The 21371-nt window shown below is 33.5% G+C and overlaps 1 protein-coding gene across 1 annotated transcript; it reads right to left on the reverse strand.

The window, feature by feature from the left end:
- Positions 1-11451: 11451 nt before the first annotated feature.
- Positions 11452-14900, reverse strand: LOC144558388 (ATP-dependent caseinolytic (Clp) protease/crotonase family protein). The gene is made up of 8 exons (XM_078307232.1): positions 14633-14900; positions 14389-14558; positions 14240-14314; positions 13208-13298; positions 13069-13120; positions 12744-12847; positions 12255-12331; positions 11452-11814 (listed from the first exon to the last, which is right to left on the reverse strand). The coding sequence occupies exons 1-8, from the start codon at positions 14880-14882 to the stop codon at positions 11638-11640; spliced, it is 996 nt and encodes a 331-aa protein (XP_078163358.1). The 5' UTR covers positions 14883-14900; the 3' UTR covers positions 11452-11637.
- Positions 14901-21371: the final 6471 nt, after the last annotated feature.

The raw sequence follows: 21371 nt of genomic DNA on the forward strand, positions 1-21371 counted from the left end.
ATGGAGCGCAACACTACTACCACTGCAAGACAGAAGGTTGTCAAAAACAATGAAAAATAAAAGTTAAACAATAGAGACGATAGCGAGGGATATGAGAAGAAGAGGTCGAACAGAGAGGAGAAGAAGAAGGAGAGTGAGGAGGAGAGTTGAAACTTGAAAGCAATATGCATACAAATAAAAAAAACTAATTTACATTGATTTTTTTTGTGTTTCTGCAAGCAATATTAATCTCGACATATTTTTTTTTTTAAAATGAACATAAAAGTCAAGCCACTAAATTCTCCTCTCACAATGTATATTATTTAATAAGTACTTATGTAAATGATTTTACTTCTAAAATACTTATTTTTTCTCTCTCCATACAAATGATATAATCTTCATTTCTTTAATAAAGACATACATCTTAAAAATTTTGTATCTTAAATATTATAGTTCTCAGAAGATACTTTATTCGTAAAAAATTTCAACTTTATCTCTATTAACATATATATATAGAGAGAGAGAGATGGGCTATGGTGCATTGCAATGCATAGGCTATAGTGTGCATTGGACCATAAATCACCGGTTCAAAGTCCAAATGACCGATCCAAACCGTTCATCTTGTTCTCCATATTAATATGTGCTTGGAGACCAAATTTTACATTTTTTGGAATTTTTTTACTATTTATTGAGCCACTTTGAAAATCGCTGATCCAACGGTGGCTTCTGATTTTACTGTTCCAAACAGTCACCGTTGGATCAGCGATTTTCAAAGTGGCTTAATAAATAGTAAAAAAATTCCAAAAAATGTAAAATTTGGTCTCCAAGCACATATTAATATGGAGAACAAGATGAACGGTTTGGATCGGTCACTTGGACTTTGAATCGGTGATTTATGGTCCAATGCACACCATGGCCTATGCATTGCAATGCACCATAGCCCATCTCTCTCTATATATATATATCTTAAAGTTGACAATTCTCTTGACAATTCTCTGTTCCTTTCTACAGCTTTGTTCTGATAAAATTTTGTAATATAAGATTTCAAACTTAATTGATACCCTGGTATCTCGATTAATAGAAATTGAAAGCTAGACTTCTATTTTTTCTTCTCAAAAGAGATTTCAAACTTAATTTTCTCTATAGTATTGCTGAATCTAGTTAAGATACATCAACGAAATAACTTGAATTTAAGGTCTTGTTCAGCGGACACATGAAATTAGAAACGGGCATGAGATATGGGCCTAATTGAGTGACCGTGCGCGTGAAAAAAAAAATTTAACTAAATTTTTTTTTTTCCCACACACGCAATAACTGCGCCGAACAGGACCTAAGTCTCAAATTATTCAGCATTGTTTAATTTTCTATTAACAGAGCTCAAGCATAACATTTGCATGTTTCCATCTTAGCAAGCAACATGCATCACGCCAATCAGTCGTCACAGAAGTACAGAACCAACGCCTCGAACTTTCTTTTTAATCCCTTGTCATTTTCATTGTCTGCCTCGACCAAAATTTATGTCACTTCCTTTCGTTTGACCAAAAAGAATTATACAATACAGTTGTCTTGCTACATGCTAACACCTAACGAGTAATCAAGGTAGGGTGGGCCCGGATCCCATAAAGAAACCCAATCTTTGGGTTTTGGATCGAGACCGTCCGATTCAAATCCGTCGCTCGAGATTGCTTCGTGATTCAAATTCATTTCTTGAGATGTGTGTGCTCCACTTCGGATAGATTATCACGGATTTTAATCGAACAGTCCTGATTAAAAACCTAAAGATTGGGTTACTTCACTGGATCTGATCGTGATTCGATTGAGTTTGATTCGAAAAAAATTTGGTTCGAAATGAATCAAACCAGTTTGGTTCTGAAACGAATCAAACTCAGTTTGGTTTGAAATTGGTTTGAATCGAACTCGAACTGAGTCTGATTCGGTTCGAAACTATTCTTTTTAATTCTAAATCCTGCTTCAATTTCGAACCAGTTTGGTTTGAATCGCACCGAATCAAACTCAAATTCTTCTTTTTAGTTTGAAACCTTACTCCAATTTTGAACCATTTTGATTCGGTTCGATTCGTTTGCAGCCCTAAATCAAGGGGGAGAACGAAATAGCCGTTATTTGCTTCGGTACATTATTAAAAGAAAAAAAATTCAAAGCAATAGTATATATAATAAAAAGTTTATTAATATTACATGTTAACTATATGTCACAAGTTTTAATTGAAGCATCGGGATTATTCATCAAGGGCCCTAAATTTATATTATTTTACAAAAAGGTCCCATGGTAATTAGCAAATATGAAGTTTAAAATTTTATAATATTACAAATCCCGTTACATCATAAAATTAACATCCTTTCTACTATTTAAAATTTGTAGCTTCCGAAATTTCTGCAGATTTGATGGCAGCTATAATTATTATTACTAGTATCATCATCATTATTTTTCTTTAATCTAGAGCAGGACGAAACTAGACTTTCAAACTATGATAATCAAACGTGAATGAGATCAATTATATAATTTTTTTTATGCTGAGAATGTGAATCAATTTTACTGTATTTGTGACCCTTGATTCTAAATTATTTAGAAAATCATATATAAATAAAAAAATAAAAAATAAAGGTCAATTGACTCCATTTATTCAAGATATATCCATCTCTGATCTTGAGAACACAGTAACAATATTGCGTCTCATATATAAGCATGTTTTCAACATCGCATGCAACCGTGATCATTATAAGTTATATACTTGTGAGTGAGACTATGGTGCTTTGCAAAGTGTGAATCCATCCATGCCATGGATTCACATATCTCTGTTTTAAAATTTAAACAATTGATTTGAACTGTTTAACGTGATCTCTATACGAAAATGTACTAAGAGACTGAACTATATCCTTTTAGAATTGTTTTATTACCGCTTTAGATTAGTAACAAATCAATATTTTCAGATGATCCAGAATTTTTAAATCAAATATTTTTCTAGTTATCTACAAGAATTCAAAAATAGTAAAAAAAAGTTTAAAAAAAAATTAAAATTTGGTCTCCAAGTATATATTCGTATGAAAACCGTGTTAAATGGTTCAAATCAAACTTTGAAAACAGAATTATAAATTTATATTACAGATCGACCCACACTTTGCAAAGTACCGTATCCTCACTCTCTATATATAAACGCTGATCTGGTGTACTTGAAATTTAATTCCTGCTCAGCCTTCAAATTCAATGCATGTGCTCTGCAACCCTTAGATGTCTGATTCAATGACAAGTAGGAGCCTGGACCGCTAATGGGTCTATATCATTTGAGCAATTACTTGACAACTACCCGTCGCATTCCAACTCTTTCCATGTATGGTATGGAGATCCATACTGATATACTGGCATGAGAGCGGTGCTGCCTACGATCGTTTCTGACATTCTGTTGTTATTTCCATTTCATATCGCCAATAATTTTGGAGTAACGATATTTACAGAGCTATTTTGGCTTCACTCAACGAGTCAGTTATAAATTTCGTTCTGAATAGTAGCATAAAATTAAAGCATGATTATCTACGGTGATTGGATATATATATATATATATATAGCGCAGCTAAGATGAATTAAAATTGACAGTATCCCAATGCAGTTACATCATTTATCCCATCAGCATCAATATTCAATAGCGTATTATATTCCCCACTATTATTATTTTCTATTGGGATTCTAAATTATTATCTCTGGTAAAAAATAATGTCAATGCGAGTTCCGAGAATAGATCCGGGACTAAGGCGTGATTAAATGATTAGTGTTAGAATATATTTAATCATATACTATCTTTAGATTAGGTTTAGACTTTAGAGTTGGCTTTTTCTAAAACCACACCACCTTCCCTAGGGATCCCCCCCAATTCAACAAAAGAAGAGGTTCCCCCTCCTTTTTGACAAGAATTACTGACTACTGAGCTACGACCAGGAATAGCAGCAGTAGGAATAGGAATAGGCATTGCTTTTCAGTTGTAAATTTAAACGTTGGAATTGCAGTTGGGATGCAGTCCAATGGGCGTCGGACCAATGCCCGGTCCATCGGGTGAGCACTTGATCTTGATGTCGATCGGACGGTTCCAAGCCGATGTTGGATCGAACTTGGTGCGACGCTCGTTGGATGAAATCCGATTGCGTTGGGATTAGGGAAAGGAGGGATGAGTTGCTGGTCCCTACGCTCTCCCTGCTGCTTCTCTCTCTAGTCTGTTCCATGATTCCTTCTTGCTTTAGCAAACGACTCTCTGGATATATGGTTTCTCTGTGGGACCCACTTGTGTAGAGAGAGAGATAGGTAACATACTATCATTCCAGGAAAACGATCTGAAAAAAAAGGGATGGTTATTTAAATGCCAAGATGGTTGCGGTTTATTTTGTTTTTAACTTGTGAAGGTCGAGAAAGGAAAGGTAGGAAAATGTCGTAGAATTGTTATATTCAAAGGTCGAGAGTTAGATTTTCTCTCACGAATTTTGGTAGCTACTACCAAGTTTTCAAAAAAAAACTTGTGAAGGTCATGTGCCATGTTTGGTATTTAGTGCTCTTCTTATTCGTTTTTTTTGGAAGGATTTTCATATATATTTTTTTTATTGTTTTACATATGGGTTTAACGGTTTAACCAAAAGCATTCTTTTCAAATTGGAAAATTAAATTAAGTAATTCATAAAATGTTAAACTTATGTGAGATTTTAAACAAATATAATTTATCCAATACGGAGCACTGATGAATTCAACATTTTTATTTGAAAAGTTTGTGAAGAGAGATGAGAAAAATTAATTTTATATGATATAATTTTTGAAAATAAATCTGCTGCAATTTTGAATTGACTAAACAGTTTTATGAAATTCCTGTAATTCCGAAGTTAACCGTTGATTTTTTTTTCGAGAACGAATTTCAAAACAGCTGGTCTTTTTTTTACATGTATCTCGAAATAATTTGACTACTAAATTTGACTTGCAGTGATTTCAGAATCATTGTTCACTGGTCTCGAATTACAGCATATTCGGATCCTCCCCGTATATTTCTGAAGGAATGTTGATAGAGAGAGAATAAAATCTGATCTCGTGCTAGAAAGAAAGAGCATCCGAATATCTCCTTAGCAAAACCAAAACCATGTTGATTTTGTTGCCGTTATCGTCAACTTTATTAAATCGTTTAATAATTTGCAAGATTGATTACCGTTCGGAATCATAATTTTCAAATTATTTAGTTCTTGAAACCAGAGAGCTCCACGTCTATACCACCTATCTCTGCCTCTGGTCGGATTTTTTTTTTTTTTTTTTTTTTCATAGGGGCCATGTGATCATGCGCTTGATGAGAACAAAAATCCAATATTAGATTATTGGTTGATTTGCTCATGCACTTAGATTATTAATTGAATAATAGGAGAATCCACTACCTGTGCTTTTATGTGATTTCCCTATTTTATCCAAACGGAAAAAAAAAAAAAACAACCACATTAAGAAACTTTGCTTCTGGTATAGTATAGTTGTAATTAAGAGGAACTAACAATGATTTTTTTTTTAAAAAAAAATCAGTAATTGACATAGTGACAAAGATGATTTCTCGATATTTGTAGTTTTCATGACATGACAATGAATGAAGGTCAATTGATTCTCATTAATTTTAAAAATATTTTTATATTTGTATATGTTTTTCTATATAAAGTCATGTCATGAAAACTGTAAAATTGATGTCTATTTTCATTCTCAGTATGAAAATTTTATATTCTTGACTTCATTTGCATATATAATTTAAAAAAAAAAACTTTATCCACGTTTAACCACATAATTTGAATTTTTTTTTTTTTTAATTACATGTATGAGCCGAATTGGTCCGGAACTAAACTCAAACGGTACATTAATGCGGACGCAGACTCCTTAAAAACAATATTTATTGTCACACGTGTTTTATTTCGGGAGAAATATGTCAGAAGCAGATAATAACTTACAAAAATAGGTTATTGGCTTTTCATTTTTTTTTTTGAGTTTGTATTGCCTTTTCAATTTTTTTTTTATGCCAAGTCCATTATTTTGTTTGGAGAATCTAACAATGGAAATGACAAGATAGAAGGTCGTTTATGCATCAATTAGTTGGGAGATGACGTGGCAATGCTCTCCAGGTTGGACAGTCCAGTTCTCTCCAGTCTTTGAACAAAATAGAGTATCAGGGTTTAATCAATGAACGTGTCATATTGCATCCCTTAAATTTGTCGAAATTTTTATTTATATCATATTAAAAAAAACACAGTAAATTATGAAGATTTCAAAAAATACCATAACCTCTAAGTCAATCTACTGCTCTATTCTTAGAGGACCGCAGATTGATTTGGAGACTCCTTAAAAACATAAATATATTTAATATTATAGTGTATTTTTTGGTTTTTAGAGGGCCGCCAAGCCAATTTGCGCTCCTCAAAAATAGAGCTGCAAAATGGTTTGAAAGCCCTGCCAATTTTCAAAATCCCCAAAGGCCAAAACATAATTTTTTGGTATAATTTTTTTTAATATGGTTTTGCTATAAATCATATGACGTAAAAGTATAGGATTTGGCACATTGTTAGTTATTCGAAATATTTAGGTTTGAAAAAGAGACAATCACGACATGTGTGTAGAGTGTATGTACTTGATACATATTAATATATTATCCCATATTTTGTTTTAATATATCTACTGTTTGTTGGAGGTAATACGTATTAAATAAATACGAAAAAGATGTACAAAAATTGAAAAAAATATTGAACTTCCAGATTTGAATAATTTTTTTCTTTGTTCTTTTTTTCGAATTATTTGAAAGAAATATTGAAAAATTACAAAACTTGCACAAAAGTAAAAAAAAAAAAAAAATACAGTTAGCTGTAAATAATTCGAACAATTTTTTTTTTTTTTTCTGAACTGCTCGTCTTTAATTGCAAAAGCTAGAAGTGTACACTAACAAATAAAATACCGTGATGTGCATATGACAAGAATCGTGCCGCACAATCTTAAGATATGTCAAAACTTCATATTAACTGTCTAACAAATTTCTTGACACAAAACGTTGCATGCATGTTGTCTTTGACACGAGACTAGTAATGTGTCTTACCGTGTCATGTCATGTCGTGTCATATATCAGAACATAATATATGGTGTATGACATGCTACACCAAATTTCATGTTCTATTTAAATAACATATGGTGATGGTTTGAAATAAAGAAAAAAAGATGGTCAAATTTTTATTTAATTATTTTGAGAAAAAGCAAACTGTCAATTACTGCCTTACTGAAGTGGATATACTTGTTATTACTGTTCACTTTTTGACTGAAATTTTTTACTTTGTCATAGAAAGAGATGGATGGAAATTATGGAATGGGAAAAAGCCAGGGACTTGAAAGAAAAAAACCACACTTGTGTGTGTGTATCATAAATTTGAGAAACAATAAATAACTCAAAGGAATTGCTGAGACTATACTAAATTACTAATAGTTGCTAATATTGAGTTTTTGGGATATTATTTTTCTTGATTGGGGATGGCTCTAATTTTTTTTTGAAGGTGAACTGACAATTAGCTGGCTGACAATATATTGATAAAAAAATTATTTACAAATGTTTCAGTTTACACTTCTCAACTAGTAAATAATACACTAAGTTACACTGTGAAAGTGCGGACTTGAACATCAGTGTCCATTTTTTCTTACACAATTCTCCTTTTAACAATTTGTCTCCCACTACAATATTTCTTGAGCCGCTTCATCTATATTTGTCATCAAACCAGCTGATTAAATTAAAAAGATACTTGAGTTTCTAATGGAATATGTAGGGGTGCAAACGGGTTGGATATTATCCGACTGTATCCGACTTTGTATCCGAAAATTTAATATGGATATCTGAATTCCGAATATCCGTGCGGATACGGATACGGTTTTGAATTTTAATTATCCGTATCCGAATAGTAGATATATATTATGAAAAAAATTATGTTATTCACTACTATAAAAAGCGGATATCCGTATTCGGTTAATATCCGATCCGTATCCGTCTAATATCCAATCTGTATCCATATCCGAAAAATAAAAACGGATACGGATATGATTTTACCACTATCCGATCTGTATCTGATCCGTTTGCACCACTAGGAATATGTCTCTTTCTCTAATAATTATAAATAATATTAATTACATATGTTTTAGGTCTCAATATAATTATAATTATATTTATATTCCAAGTAGCAGTTGTGGTTGAATTGCTGATGTGTACATTAAACCATGGAAAAAAGAAAAGATAAAGCATGAGGTTTCCTATTTGGAGGCACCAAAATCAAATTTCAGATATTTTAGTCAGAACCTGAGCATCCACTAATGAGGTTCTGATTTTTTAAATTGCATAGTGGGAGCATGAAGGAGACAGCAAACGTATTCTCTCATCACGACTTCGAGTAGAGTACGTAATTATTACTGTAGAAAATGACATCTAGTTTAAACTTAAGTTGCACGAATCTTAAAGCATTGATTAACCTGACCTCATCAGGTACAAATCCATTTCCTCTGAGGTAACATAATATTTCTGTTTGGATCACGGCCGTCCAATAGGAATCCGAGCCAAACCGGTCCGAGGTGGAACGCACGAGATCACTTTAATATTCGTGCAGATTCTGATTGGACGGTCCAGATCCAAACAGAAATATTTTGTCACCTTAGGTAATACCGTACGAGATATTCATTCATGCACTCATTCTATAATCCACTGACCAATAATATTTACCAATGTAAAAAAGATAATTTAACTCAAAAGGATGATTCATAGAAGATTTGTTAGTATATCACAAGAGAAATTAGAGGTTATACGTATTTCATTGCACTTTAAACTTAATTTTCTTTTTTGTTATTTTATTTTCTCTTGTGGTGCTCCCTATAGTAAATAGTTAGAATAGTAAAATTTGAAATTAGTAGATGAGAATAGATAAAAAAAATAGTGGTTTTCATACTAATGTGAAAATAGTGCTATTTAGATTAGCAAAAAATATTATTTGGATTATAAATTTGAAATAGTGAATAGATGTAATCGAACAAAAATTGTGTTAACAAAGTGTTAATTAAGAGGACAGATAGGCAGATAAAATAACAGAAGTCACGTCAACTTTATCATTTCAAAACTGTATTGGTGGAAATCCGAGAACAAAACATTTTTTTTTTCTTTTCACACTTTAAATAGTAGCTATTCCAACATTTACAAGAAATAGACAATTACAATTATTCTAGCTATTATGGATAGCAAGATTGTTATCTGCACGCATTGCTATTTTGAATAGCTCTATTCTCAAATAGCCCCTATTCTTATTACATCCGAACATACTATAGAAGAACAACATTAGAAATATTAATGAGCCAATGAGTGATTGGTGCATAAGATCAACTATTCTGATTGAGAAAATGAGCAAGTAAATTAAACGAGTCTCTTATGAACCACACCTCCCTTTTCCCAATGTTAACAAGAGAAAAAATTATCTGGATTTCCAGGAGAACGACAAGTATTTTGTTATTGATAACTGATAAGTAATGATTGTAATCATGACATACAGCTACATATATACTATTAAAGCAGCGTAGTTGTAAAGTACACTATATAAAAATAATTCCATTTGGTATATAGAAATCAAACACAGAAGTATATCATATCATATTGAGAGAAGAGCACAAGCGGTCCCAACTCTGCTAAACTTAGAAAATGATAAAATGATTGGAATTTACTCTGGTTCCAGACCAAAAGAGGTGACAGAAAACTTTGCTGCTCATGATAAAATATAAAGGAACCGGCGCCAAGAGGCAAATGCCACATATATAGTTAAGCTTTAAATATGCAAAATTAGGCTTTACTTTACATAGTGGAAAGAGACCCTCTTGGCATTAATGAACAACCTCACTTTAGCACGCCTTCCCTATATTAGTATGGTCCTACTAAGCACTAAAAAATATATCCATTATTGGCAATTTTTCTCTGAAAAAGAAAAATGGTGTTAGGGTTTGAGCACAAAAAAAGAAGAGAGGAGAGACAAAGATATTATGTGGAGTAATCTGAATTTACTAATTTTTTCTTTCATCAAGAGTCTAAATAACATAATAAATATAAGTAAAATAAATGACTCATTGAGTCCAAATAGCAATTTGGATCAAACATAATAGATGGAGTTCTTGTAAATTGAAGAGTTTCTCATCAAGACCCAAAATTTTTCAAGTAGAATAGGAAATGTGAGGTTGTACATGCATTTGCCAAACCTGAGTTTTTGAATGTGATAGGAACCTTTTGATATAAAATGTTGGTTTGTACTTTGGATCGATATCTTCAATTTCAAAGTTCAACATGATCTCTATATGAAATGTACTTGCTAATTAAATTTAAATTTTACTATTTTGTAGATAAGTAGAAAATCACTACGTTTGAGTGGTCTACAATATGCATGTAGATCAAGTGATTTATACCTATCTAAAAAAGATAGTAATTTTTTTTATAAAAAATATAAAATTTAGTCTGCATATACAATTTCATATAAAAATCATGTTAACTGGGTTCAAATCGAGCATTTAAATTTGAAACATAAAGATGTTAATCCATAGTACAAATCAATATACACTTTACAGAGTGTGTATCCTCTGAGATATCTCATATTTTGCGTGACCAACGTGTCCGGTGCCTATTTGGAGGTGACGTAGGGGGCCAGTATTATTTCAAACGTAACGGTTGAGATTTTCCAACATGTCACGCAAAATATGAGATATCTCAGAGGATGCAAATTCCTATGCATAGTACCATAACCTCACTCCCGATATAAATTACCTGATCTGATATTGGTGGGATCCATGCAACTTTCATAGAAATCCAGATAAGAGCCATATATATTTACAACTTGGAAAAACAGTAGATGGGCCCACTTCTCCAAGTTATACATTATTTCAGGGCCCACTAAAGATACTTGAGAGTTGAGACAAGCCATTTGGTGGAGCTTCCAGTCTTGGCTGCTCTACCTTAATTGACTAACCAGCAGGTCCCGCCCATTGTCAGTATATTGTTTTTATCAGTTTAAAAAAAAAAAAAAATCTATTAGCAAGTTACTGCTCTATTTTTTTTATTTTATGAGACTCAACATTTGTCACATATTTTAATTATCAACCACCAATTTATGTATTATTTGCAATGCCAGAGAAACAATTAGAACCAAGAGTTTAGGTCATGCAAAGAATGACCCAATGTCCCTAACTTTACAAATTTACTGAACCAAATCTACTCATAACAAGCTTATGCGCAGGTAAGAAAGAGCTTCCTATATTTTGGATAAATTAAACATGTTTAACAGTAGGTAAGAGCACCGCACAAATTTTGAGTACTATCTGCACTTATCTCCCAAATGAAGGTTGCAAATTGCATATAACTAAACATGGTTAGAGTCATTTCAAAGAGCAATTTTCACCATAGAGAACCTGAATTCAGAAAAGATAATATTTTTCTCATGGACTTCAATATTTATACTAATAAAATGAGTTTCACAAAGGAATGTTCCCAGCAATCACCCCACCAACACTGCATCTAAATCATCCAACTTTGGGTCCGAGATTCTGGTATCAAAATTCTGAAGAAGAAACTTTATTATGTAAATGGGGTGTCAAGTACAACACCTATTTACCAGTATACTTTGGTTTCCTTTTCTCAGCAAAAGCAGCCAATCCTTCAAGCCGATCCTCTGTGTTCAGCAACTCTTCATAACACTGTTCTTCGATAACTAATGCAGACGACAAGTCGACCTCCATGCCTTCGCTTATGGCTTTCTTTGCCATTTTCAGAGCTAATGGCCCCTAACAATTACATATTACAAGTTCAGCAAAATTACATGCTTAAGAGTTTAGAGAAACAAGTAACAAGCGGGGCAAACCCAGTGTAGCCCAGGGGTAGGCAATTTTTTTTTTCTGACTTGTCTGAGGCGGGAGGGCGTGCTTATCCTGGTAACCCTAATCTGATGGGCATCAAACCGAATTGCATCGAACTGAATTTGGTCAAATACCCAGTCGTAACTGTCTCATCCACTTCAAGATTCGTGCGGACCGCTTCAACATTCATGCTTATCAAGTACGCAAAAAATCTTGACACGAATCGAATGGCTCTGACCATACATTGGACCGAATTTGATCCGATGCCCATCGGACGCCATCCGGGTCCAACTTTTTTTGCCTACCCCTAACCAAATTTGTGGGTCCGCCCCTGGTAACAAGGAAATGTTGGCATAAGTGAGCCGTACTTTTTGATTTATCTCTCGAGCCAGTTGAAGAGCTTTTTGATACGCTTCTCCTGTGGGTACACAATAATTAACTAGCCCTGTCAAAAGATGGTCCAAAAGTTAAAAACATATAAAATTTTGAAAATGAATTAAAGGTTATGCTTTCTCAAATAACATCCCATACTGAGCTGTATATGCAAATAATATAGCATTGCTAACCTGGTTATGAGAACAGATTCATGTCAAATACTGAGGGTGTTTTGCCAAGATTAAAATCTAAAAGAGTTAAACAACAACAACAACAACAGAGCCTTTACTCCCAAACAAGTTGGGGTAGGCTAGAAATGAAACCCTATCCGAGTCACAAAGTCTACGTGTGGGTTTCATCTCCATAAAAGGCTGTTTTCTGACCGCTGGCTCGCCATGCCTATCATGACCCTCCTCCTTTTTCCTAGCTTGGGACAAGCTATCTAAAAGAGTTAAAGAAACCGATAACTTAATTTCATTTACCTATTGACAATGCTTCATTCGCATCAATTCGACGGCCGGTAAAAATGAGCTCTTTTGCAATGGACCTTCCAACCATCCTTGGCAGACGCTGGGTCCCACCGGCTCTATAAATATATTAGAAAATATAGTTTAGTTACTTCTCTAATGTCATTATTTGCTATAACAGTATCGCAGGTTGAGCAACCAGTATCCTGCAATAACTAATAATCTTTAAGCAGCCAGTATGGTAATTCTGAGTTCTTACAATTTATGCATAAAATAGGAGAGGGAGTGCGCAATAAACAGACAAGAAAAATCATAGTTAGATAAATATATTTGAAATTACCCGGGAATTATAGCAAGTCCTGTTTCTGGCAAACTAAATGTTGCGCTTTCTCCTAGGAACAAGGAGAAATCAATTTGAAGTTGAATGATTGCAAGGTCTAAACTGAGAATTGTTAGTTCAAACAAAATTAAAGGCCTACCACATACACGGATGTCACATGAAAGAACCAATTCTAACCCACCACCTAGAGCTGCTCCTTCTACAATTGCAATTGTTGGTACTTCAATGGCCTTAACAAAAAAAAAAAATCGAATGAGATAAAGTGGGAGAATACAATAAATGAACAATAAATTTCTGAGCTTTTCATTTTGATAAGAAAACTAGAGATGTGCTACGGTGCTTTGGGAAGTAAGACACCCGTTTTACTTCCTCCCCAAATATCCATTTCAAGGTGCAAAAAGTCGATCTGAACTGTTCAACATGATCTCCATATTAAAATATTGGAGACCAAATTTTACACTTTTTGGAAATTTTTTACTGTTTTTCAGATAGGTAGAAAATCACTGCTTTCAAGTAAATAGAAATAGTGATTTTGTACCTATAAAAAAATAGTACAAAAACTCCTAAAAAAAATTAAATTTGGTCTCCAAGCACATTTTAATATTGAGATCATGTTTAACGGTTTGGATCGACTGTTTGGACCTTGAAATCACAAAAAATGAGCGGGAAGTACAACAAGGGCTTTGCTTCCTAAAGCACCATAGCCCACAAGATATCGCACAAGTATGTTTTTTAATTCATATTGTAACTTTTCAAGTTCATCCTCAAAATAATAGTGGTTAACTCTTCTATCAAAAAAAAAATTGTGCAAACTTGCTTAGTTATGAAACAAAATTTAGCAAAGCTACTGCAACATTCTTTCTTAGCTGTTTAAAAAACTAAGATTACTTTGGCAAAGAATATTTGGCACAAGGACTTGTTTCTGAGAAAAATCCATTAATTCCTGCAAACACATTATTCATGGAAAGATCAACATTATATTTTTAAACATATATGCAATGCATGTATATGAAGACAATTTTCTAAAATTTCCTCACAGCCAAAGTTTACAACATAGTCTCGCAAGTACAGCTCATCTTTTAAACTTGCTAGTTTAAAACTATATATTTTTCTTAAGTGTCAGATAGACTCTCTGGTACCTTCTGGTAAAGTCTGGTACAATTAAACATACCTCAAAGGAGGAAAAAGTTGACCTTAAAGAATTAACGAAGGATTGTACTTCGGAGGGCCCCATTAGCCTTCTTTCCTGCCAGTAGAGAAAAATAAGCAACTTATTACATTTTAAAAATATATCTGAATACTTCACAAAGAGGCAATCACCTTTAGATCAGCACCAGCACAGAAAACCCTTGGGACAGAGCTTGATAGCATCACAACATTAGTGGATGAATCACCATTGACAGCCTCAATTGCTCTTTGAATCCCTTTCAGCATTTCTTTTCCAATTGCATTTTTCGCCTCAGGCCGATCAAACTTCACCTCCACAATTCCTAATTTAAATAAAATTTCTCAAAATTCTGGTACGGCCTGAATTGTAGAAAAGGAAATAGGAATTAGGTACAACCTGTATCTGATTCAGAGAGGCGATTTAATTTAACTGGCTCAGAAGCGGTTTGAAGGATGAGGTGTCTACGAAATGAAGCACGGAAGAGAGAGGGAGGCTGACACACGGGCCCTCCTGGTAGAGTGCGAGGTGTTGTGGTGGTCCCACCGGGAAAGTTAGAATCTCCGACGCGAGACAAGGAAGCGATCGGTCGGATTGAGCGGTGAAGATGGTGGCGCGACCGCGAGATGAGCTCTCCAACCTTTTGCATTTTTCCAATTTAGTGTATACTGTGTAATGAACTGAAAAGACCCTGTCGAATAGCATCCGTACCAATCTGAGTGCGTATCCTCTAAGATATCTCAACTTTTGCGTGACCGACGTGTCCGGTGCCTATTCGGGGTTGATGTAGGGGGTCCGTATTTTGTGTGCTTGAGATTCGTGCAGAGCGTCTTTAAACGGTTGGGATTTTCCAAAAATCATGCAAAGTTTGAGATATCTCAGAGAATACGAATTCTACCAAAATCTACCGTATTCAATCAAACTATCCATTTTGGAGTCCAATTCCCTAAAGTAACTCAAATTTTGAGTTTAGAGGCGGACAGTCCGATCAGAATCCGGTCCTGAAGTGGAATGCACAGATCCTTTTAATATTCGTGCCACAGAAGATCGACGGTACGGATCTAAGCTCACAATTTGAGCTACTTTATCGGATCCGAATTATTGATTTTGGAGAGTTCCTGTCTTCTGTCAAATACAGTAACGGAGCGTGTGCAATACTCTGACGGGCTAAAAATTAACCCATATTTTTTAGGAAAAATTCCTGATGTATCCATTCAAACTTTTAAAATAGCCAATTTCTCCATATAATCACCATAATATTCAATATTCCCATGAAAACTTGTAATCCTTTCTTCTATCCCCTTTTATTTATTCAATCTATTATTTAGTTATTTAAAATTTAAAATTGACAAATATATCCTCATTCCTTCTCTCTCTCCTTGTCCTTCTCCTCCATTCTTAACTGCAGCAACCTTAAATTACGAAGGTTATACGCTAAATGATTAAAATAAGGTTGGTTGGTCCCAGTTTCCAGAGCTTCCTGTGAGAAACGACTATCTTTATCCAAACCTCTTTTGTCTCATATCTTCCTTTTTTTCCCCTTCAGTTCTTCCGGACCTAGACAAATCAACTATTTGCTCACAAATGGTCGTCAAATCACTGTACTTGGCTATTTTAAACTAATTAGTCTTTAAGACATATACAAATCAACTATTTACACTTTGTATTACGCCCTGTTTTCTCGATTTTAAACTCAACTCTAGTGCCTTTTCTAGTTTTCTCATTGTACTTAAATAGAGATTATAAAAGAGACTATGTTGTATATTATAATTTTTTTTTGTTATTATTGTAACATCTTGATCAATCCCAGTTACTTTAACCTTATTTTTTCATATAAAATATGTATTTTTATCTCAATTCTGAATTGGTGCGGCAAGACCTGTCGTTTAAGGTGGCTGAACTACCTCAGACCAGATGGAGGATTTACAGAGGATGGTGATAGAATTATTAATTCCCTGTAAGTATGATAAATTGTTTTATCTCTGAATTACTACTTTTATTTGTCATATAATTTAAGATTTGTATATACTATGTGTAATAAGCATAATGAGTTTAAACTGTTTTTGAGTAAAATGAGTTTAAACTGTAGTAGAACCAAGGAAAGTTTCCATATTTAAATTGAGCACGATAGATGAAAGGTATACCTTTTCACTATTTTGCATTGCTTTGTTTAAATGTGGCACCTCAAACAAAAAATTGGATTACTCTGCCTCACAAAGCTGGTATTATTCTCTTCGTAAAATATATTTAGTCACCTTGGCTATGCATATTCTTGGAATTTTGCGTATTCTGAATCAATGTGATTCCTGCTATTGAACAGGGATTTGGAAGATTTAAAACATATGGTGACGTAAGGTTGCTACAGTGAAGAGTGAAGAGTAAAGGAGAAGGATAGAGGAGGGAGGAGGCTAAATTTGTCAATTTCTATTTTAAAACAATTAAATAATATATTAAATAAATAAAATGGGATAGAAGAAAGGATTGTAAGTTTTTATGGGTATATTGGATATTATGGTGTTTTCATGAGAAAATTGGCTACTTTGAAATTTTGTATGGGTATACCAGAAATTTTTCCTATTTTTTATGAGGAGGGTTCAATTGCCTCCATTTTTGTGTCTCCATTATGTCTTTATTTTTAAAAACTTTAATAATTCAAAATTTAAATCTTAAAATTCAAAATAAAACCGTTGGATATAAACTACATTATTTTATCTATGCACGTGTAAAAAATTATTGTATTTCAACTTTGTTTTGGTTGTCATTTTGGGCTTATAAAAATGTATACTAATATGGATAATTTCTAGACGTTGATTTTTCAACTTATTAATTCATATAAAAGAAAAATCAAAATGTGATAATTTTTTATGGGTTCATAAAGAAAATAACATAGATCACATATAATGGTTTTATTTTGATGTTTAAGTTTTAAACTTTGAGCTATAAAAGTTTTTAAAAATGGAGACATGATGGAGGCATTTGAACCCTCCTCATTTTTTATTTCGAAGCTGATAACAGTGCCTGCATTGTGCCCGCAGGAGGGACCACCGAAAATTAAATGTGAAAAAATAGTTTTTTGTGGGGGTCGCAAAAATTCCATAATTCAATTTTTTTTCCTAAAGTATTAACATCTATGCATGAAAGTATTTATACCTATGTACGAAAGTATTTATAGCTAAGAGGTGAACAATTATTTATTGTGCAGGTACTGTAGCGCAAAGATAATAGTACCCGCAACACTGTACCCGCGGGGGGACCACCGAAAATTAAATGCAGAAAGATACTTTCCTGCAGGGACTGCAAAATCTCCACAATTTAATTTTTTTTTCCATATTATTAATACCTATGCAATTTTTTCTTTCAAATGAGATCCGTGATGATGTACTTTCAGACTCGTCGTCGCGCAAGTATTTATACCTCATCGTACAAGCATTTATACCTATAATTGCAAGTATTTTTACCTATAATTGCAAGTATTTTTTTACATATGACACTGAAAGTATTAATATCAAAGTATTGAAAATATTTATACTTATACACTGAAGTATTTATAGCATGAGGTCAACTATTTTTGCTAGAGGAAGGCTGACGAAGGGATGATTGGAGAACTCGAAAAGGAATAATCATAACAAGTCACGTATCAAAGTATTAATATTTTTTTAAGTGTTAATATCTTTATCTTCTAAGTATTTATAACTGCGAATGTATACATATCTAAGTATTTTTTATATATGACACTGGAAGTATTTATATATATGCATTGAAGTATTTATTCATATGAAGTAAACTATTTTTGTTAGAAAAAAGTTGACGCGAGAACGAGTGCGGGAATTATAAAAGGGAAACTATATAATTAGTGGGGACCATAGAGAAATGATGTTGCTGGGATTTTAGAATAATAATTAGTTGAGACTATAATTAGTAGGGACCATAATACACTATTTCTCTAAGTGCGAGTACTGTAGCACAAATACTGTAGCGCTGGTACTAAAATAATTATTCTTTTTATTTAGCATTTAAAAAAAAATTACAAAGTTACATATTTGTTGTAAATTTTTAAATGTTAGTTGGTCTGTACTATGTAGGCACTGTTTACGCATCGTTCAAAAGCAGCGTGAGTAATTGATGAATTTGTAAGTACAGAGATGAAGAATGCAAGAATGTTTATTTCATTTCTTGATTGAATTTCATGTACAAGCTGTACCCTTTATATAGGGACGTATTACAGTGTCTAACTTCTCTTAATAACTTAATCTAAGAACTATTGGATTTAATTTTATGCAGAACCGTATTGCATATGTAAATTCTAAATTGTCATGATTCTCTAGTGAACTATAATATGAAATTTAAAGTTACCTTGATCGATCCATAGCCATGATCTTCCAGGGATGCACAATCACCGTTGATCACCGGAAGCCCTTAGATTTTCAAGTAATCCCTCTCAAGTCCGATGGAGAGAGCGAAAGAGACAGTAGCGACAACGTTCTCTTCTTCACAAGGAGGGATACCCGAATCACAAGTTCTTTACCGAAAATTCCCTTCTCAATTACTCTAGATCAATCTTTAATTTTTGTTCTTCTGTAGAGAGAGACTAGAGAGAGACAGAGAGGCATGACCCTTAATTAAAAGGACACTGCAGGTTCATATATATCATTTCAATTAATAATCAAAGAGGATATATAGCCGTATCTTCGGAGGATGATACAGACCCAATCATTTATCCAATTGAATAGGCGCACCTATCAATTAATTAATTAATCAGTTAATTAATTAATTAATTAATCTTGTTTCTTTATTTGATCTGTAGCCTATTTTCTTATTGAATCCTTAGCGGGTCTGAATTCAGAACTTGCCTTATTGGGTATTTCCTTATTTACGGAACATTGCCATATTTGATTGTGTTCTCCAGGGACCAATAGCATAATTGTATTATTACCAAACTTCATATAATTTAAACCATCACTAAATCATAAAGTTATTAATACACATTCTACACATCAAAGGCCCCACTTCTCATGACACATATTGAACCCGATAAATAATACTTAATTTGATCACTTCATAACGGGTCTAATTTTGACAATCTATTATTCAATATATATTTATATTACATATAAGCCCACATATATTGTAATTAATTGAAATTAATTCCAACAAGAACCTCTACTAACAGTATAGCCTAACAACATTTGCTAACTAACTTTGACCAGCTAATTAGTTTGATTAGACTAATGCTTCTCTTGAGTCTAACAGAATAGCCTAACAACATTTGCTAACTAACTTTGACTAAGCTAATTAGTTTGACTAGACTCATGTGCTTCTCTTGAATCTGTTCTGTTGAGTCCTCCAGTATGGTAGGTTTATTAGTAATGTCTGCGTACATCTTGGGATAATATGTAGGCATTGTCTGAGCATTTTTTGAATTTTTTTTCTTCATGTGCCAGTTTTTATTATCTTGATCGTCCCAACAAAAAAATTTATATACTAGAATGTTCATTCATTATTATTTTAGGCCCAACAAAAATAGTTGTTTATTAGAAGTTTCATTAATTAATCATTATGGAAGTTACAATACAAAAGCAGGTTAAACTAGGATCCACATAAAGCAATGGATAGTTGAGAGTTAGTCGTTAAGTAGAGTCCGCATAAACCAAAAGCAACACCAAACATCATAAATAATTGCGTAGAATGTAGAAAGAAAATATTTTTAACAGTGCGCAGTCATTGTATGTTTATTGTTCTAAGTCTACGCAAATATTGCTTGTGTAACAGCTAACATTGAAATTTTGTCTAATGTTCTCCAACTTTGTTTTTTTTTTTTTTTTTTAAACAAAATGCTAATTAAAGAAATGCATGCTGAAGTCACGAATTCGTATCACCTAAGTAACAAATATTTCTATTTAAATCTCGACCGTCCAATCAGAATCCGCATGACTATTAAAGTGTCTTGAGCGTTCCACCTCTGGCCGGATTCTGTTACCTTAGAGGATATAGATTCTTAAAATCACCCGGTTCCTATTTAGAATACAGGGGTCCAATTTGAGATTCGTGCGGCAGAGGTTTGCTAAAACCCATAACGGGTATGAAACAGGTAGGGTAGAGTTTTTGAAAAAAAAATCCGCCTACCCGTACCCATTCTACCCGAGTACCCGAGTACCCGCCTACCCGTTACCCGTCCCGAGTTTACCCAAGGTACCCGTACCCTACCCGAGAGCAAATCGTGCCTGATCAAAATAAACAACTCAGAACTTTTGACAGTGAATCATTTGTAGGTCTAAAATGGCAAAGCACTTCTAAGCATAAACAAGTTTATGAATTAGACCTTGGAAGAAAACTAAAAATTATTTCAATGCTGCCAAACACCAAAACAAACTGCGGTGGTTTTTTTTTTTTTTTCATAAATACACGAACATAGGTTGGCAAATTTCAATGGGTCAATTTGATGCCTGATACAGCTCCTCCGCTACTGGTATCATGTAATTTTATCATCTTTGAATAACTTTTTTTGAAGCTTTGCCTACTAAATTTTTAAAAAACTAAAAAAAAGAATTTACAAGGAGAATAGAAATTCAACAAAAAGATGGAAAAAATAGCAGTACAATAACATTTCATGTCCACAAAACTAGAGAAAATCCTAAGAGTAAAAGACCTAATTGTGTTGGATCTTAATCCAACGTTGAGCATATATGTGATATAATTATGAATTGTTTATTGTCATATATGATTGTCACAATTAAAGTGATCTAATATGGAATTAAGATATTAGACAATCAATGTATTCAATAGGATGTGGTCCATAAGTGTGTAGAATAATTTGGGCAAAGATTAAATCATTGATGGACTGATTCTGAGATTTGTAATTAAGAAAACTGTCTTTTTTGAGCCCAGTGCGGGTGGTCCACCCGCACTGGATCTGAGTGCGGACGCACTCAGGAGTTAGCCAAATTCTGGGAGCCTTTTTTGGTGGCCCAGTGCGGGTGGTTCACCCGCACTGGATCTGAGTGCGGACGCACTCAGTACTTAGCCAATTTTTGGGAACTTCAGAATAACGCAAGAAAAAGTCCAAGCGCAGTGCGGGTAAACCACCCGCACTGAGGACTTGGTCAATTTTAGAAGTTCTGTTTTAAGCCCAGTGCGGGTG

This window comes from Carex rostrata, chromosome 8, assembly GCF_964058835.1.
Source record: "Carex rostrata chromosome 8, lpCarRost1.2, whole genome shotgun sequence".
Taxonomy (NCBI): domain Eukaryota; kingdom Viridiplantae; phylum Streptophyta; class Magnoliopsida; order Poales; family Cyperaceae; genus Carex; species Carex rostrata.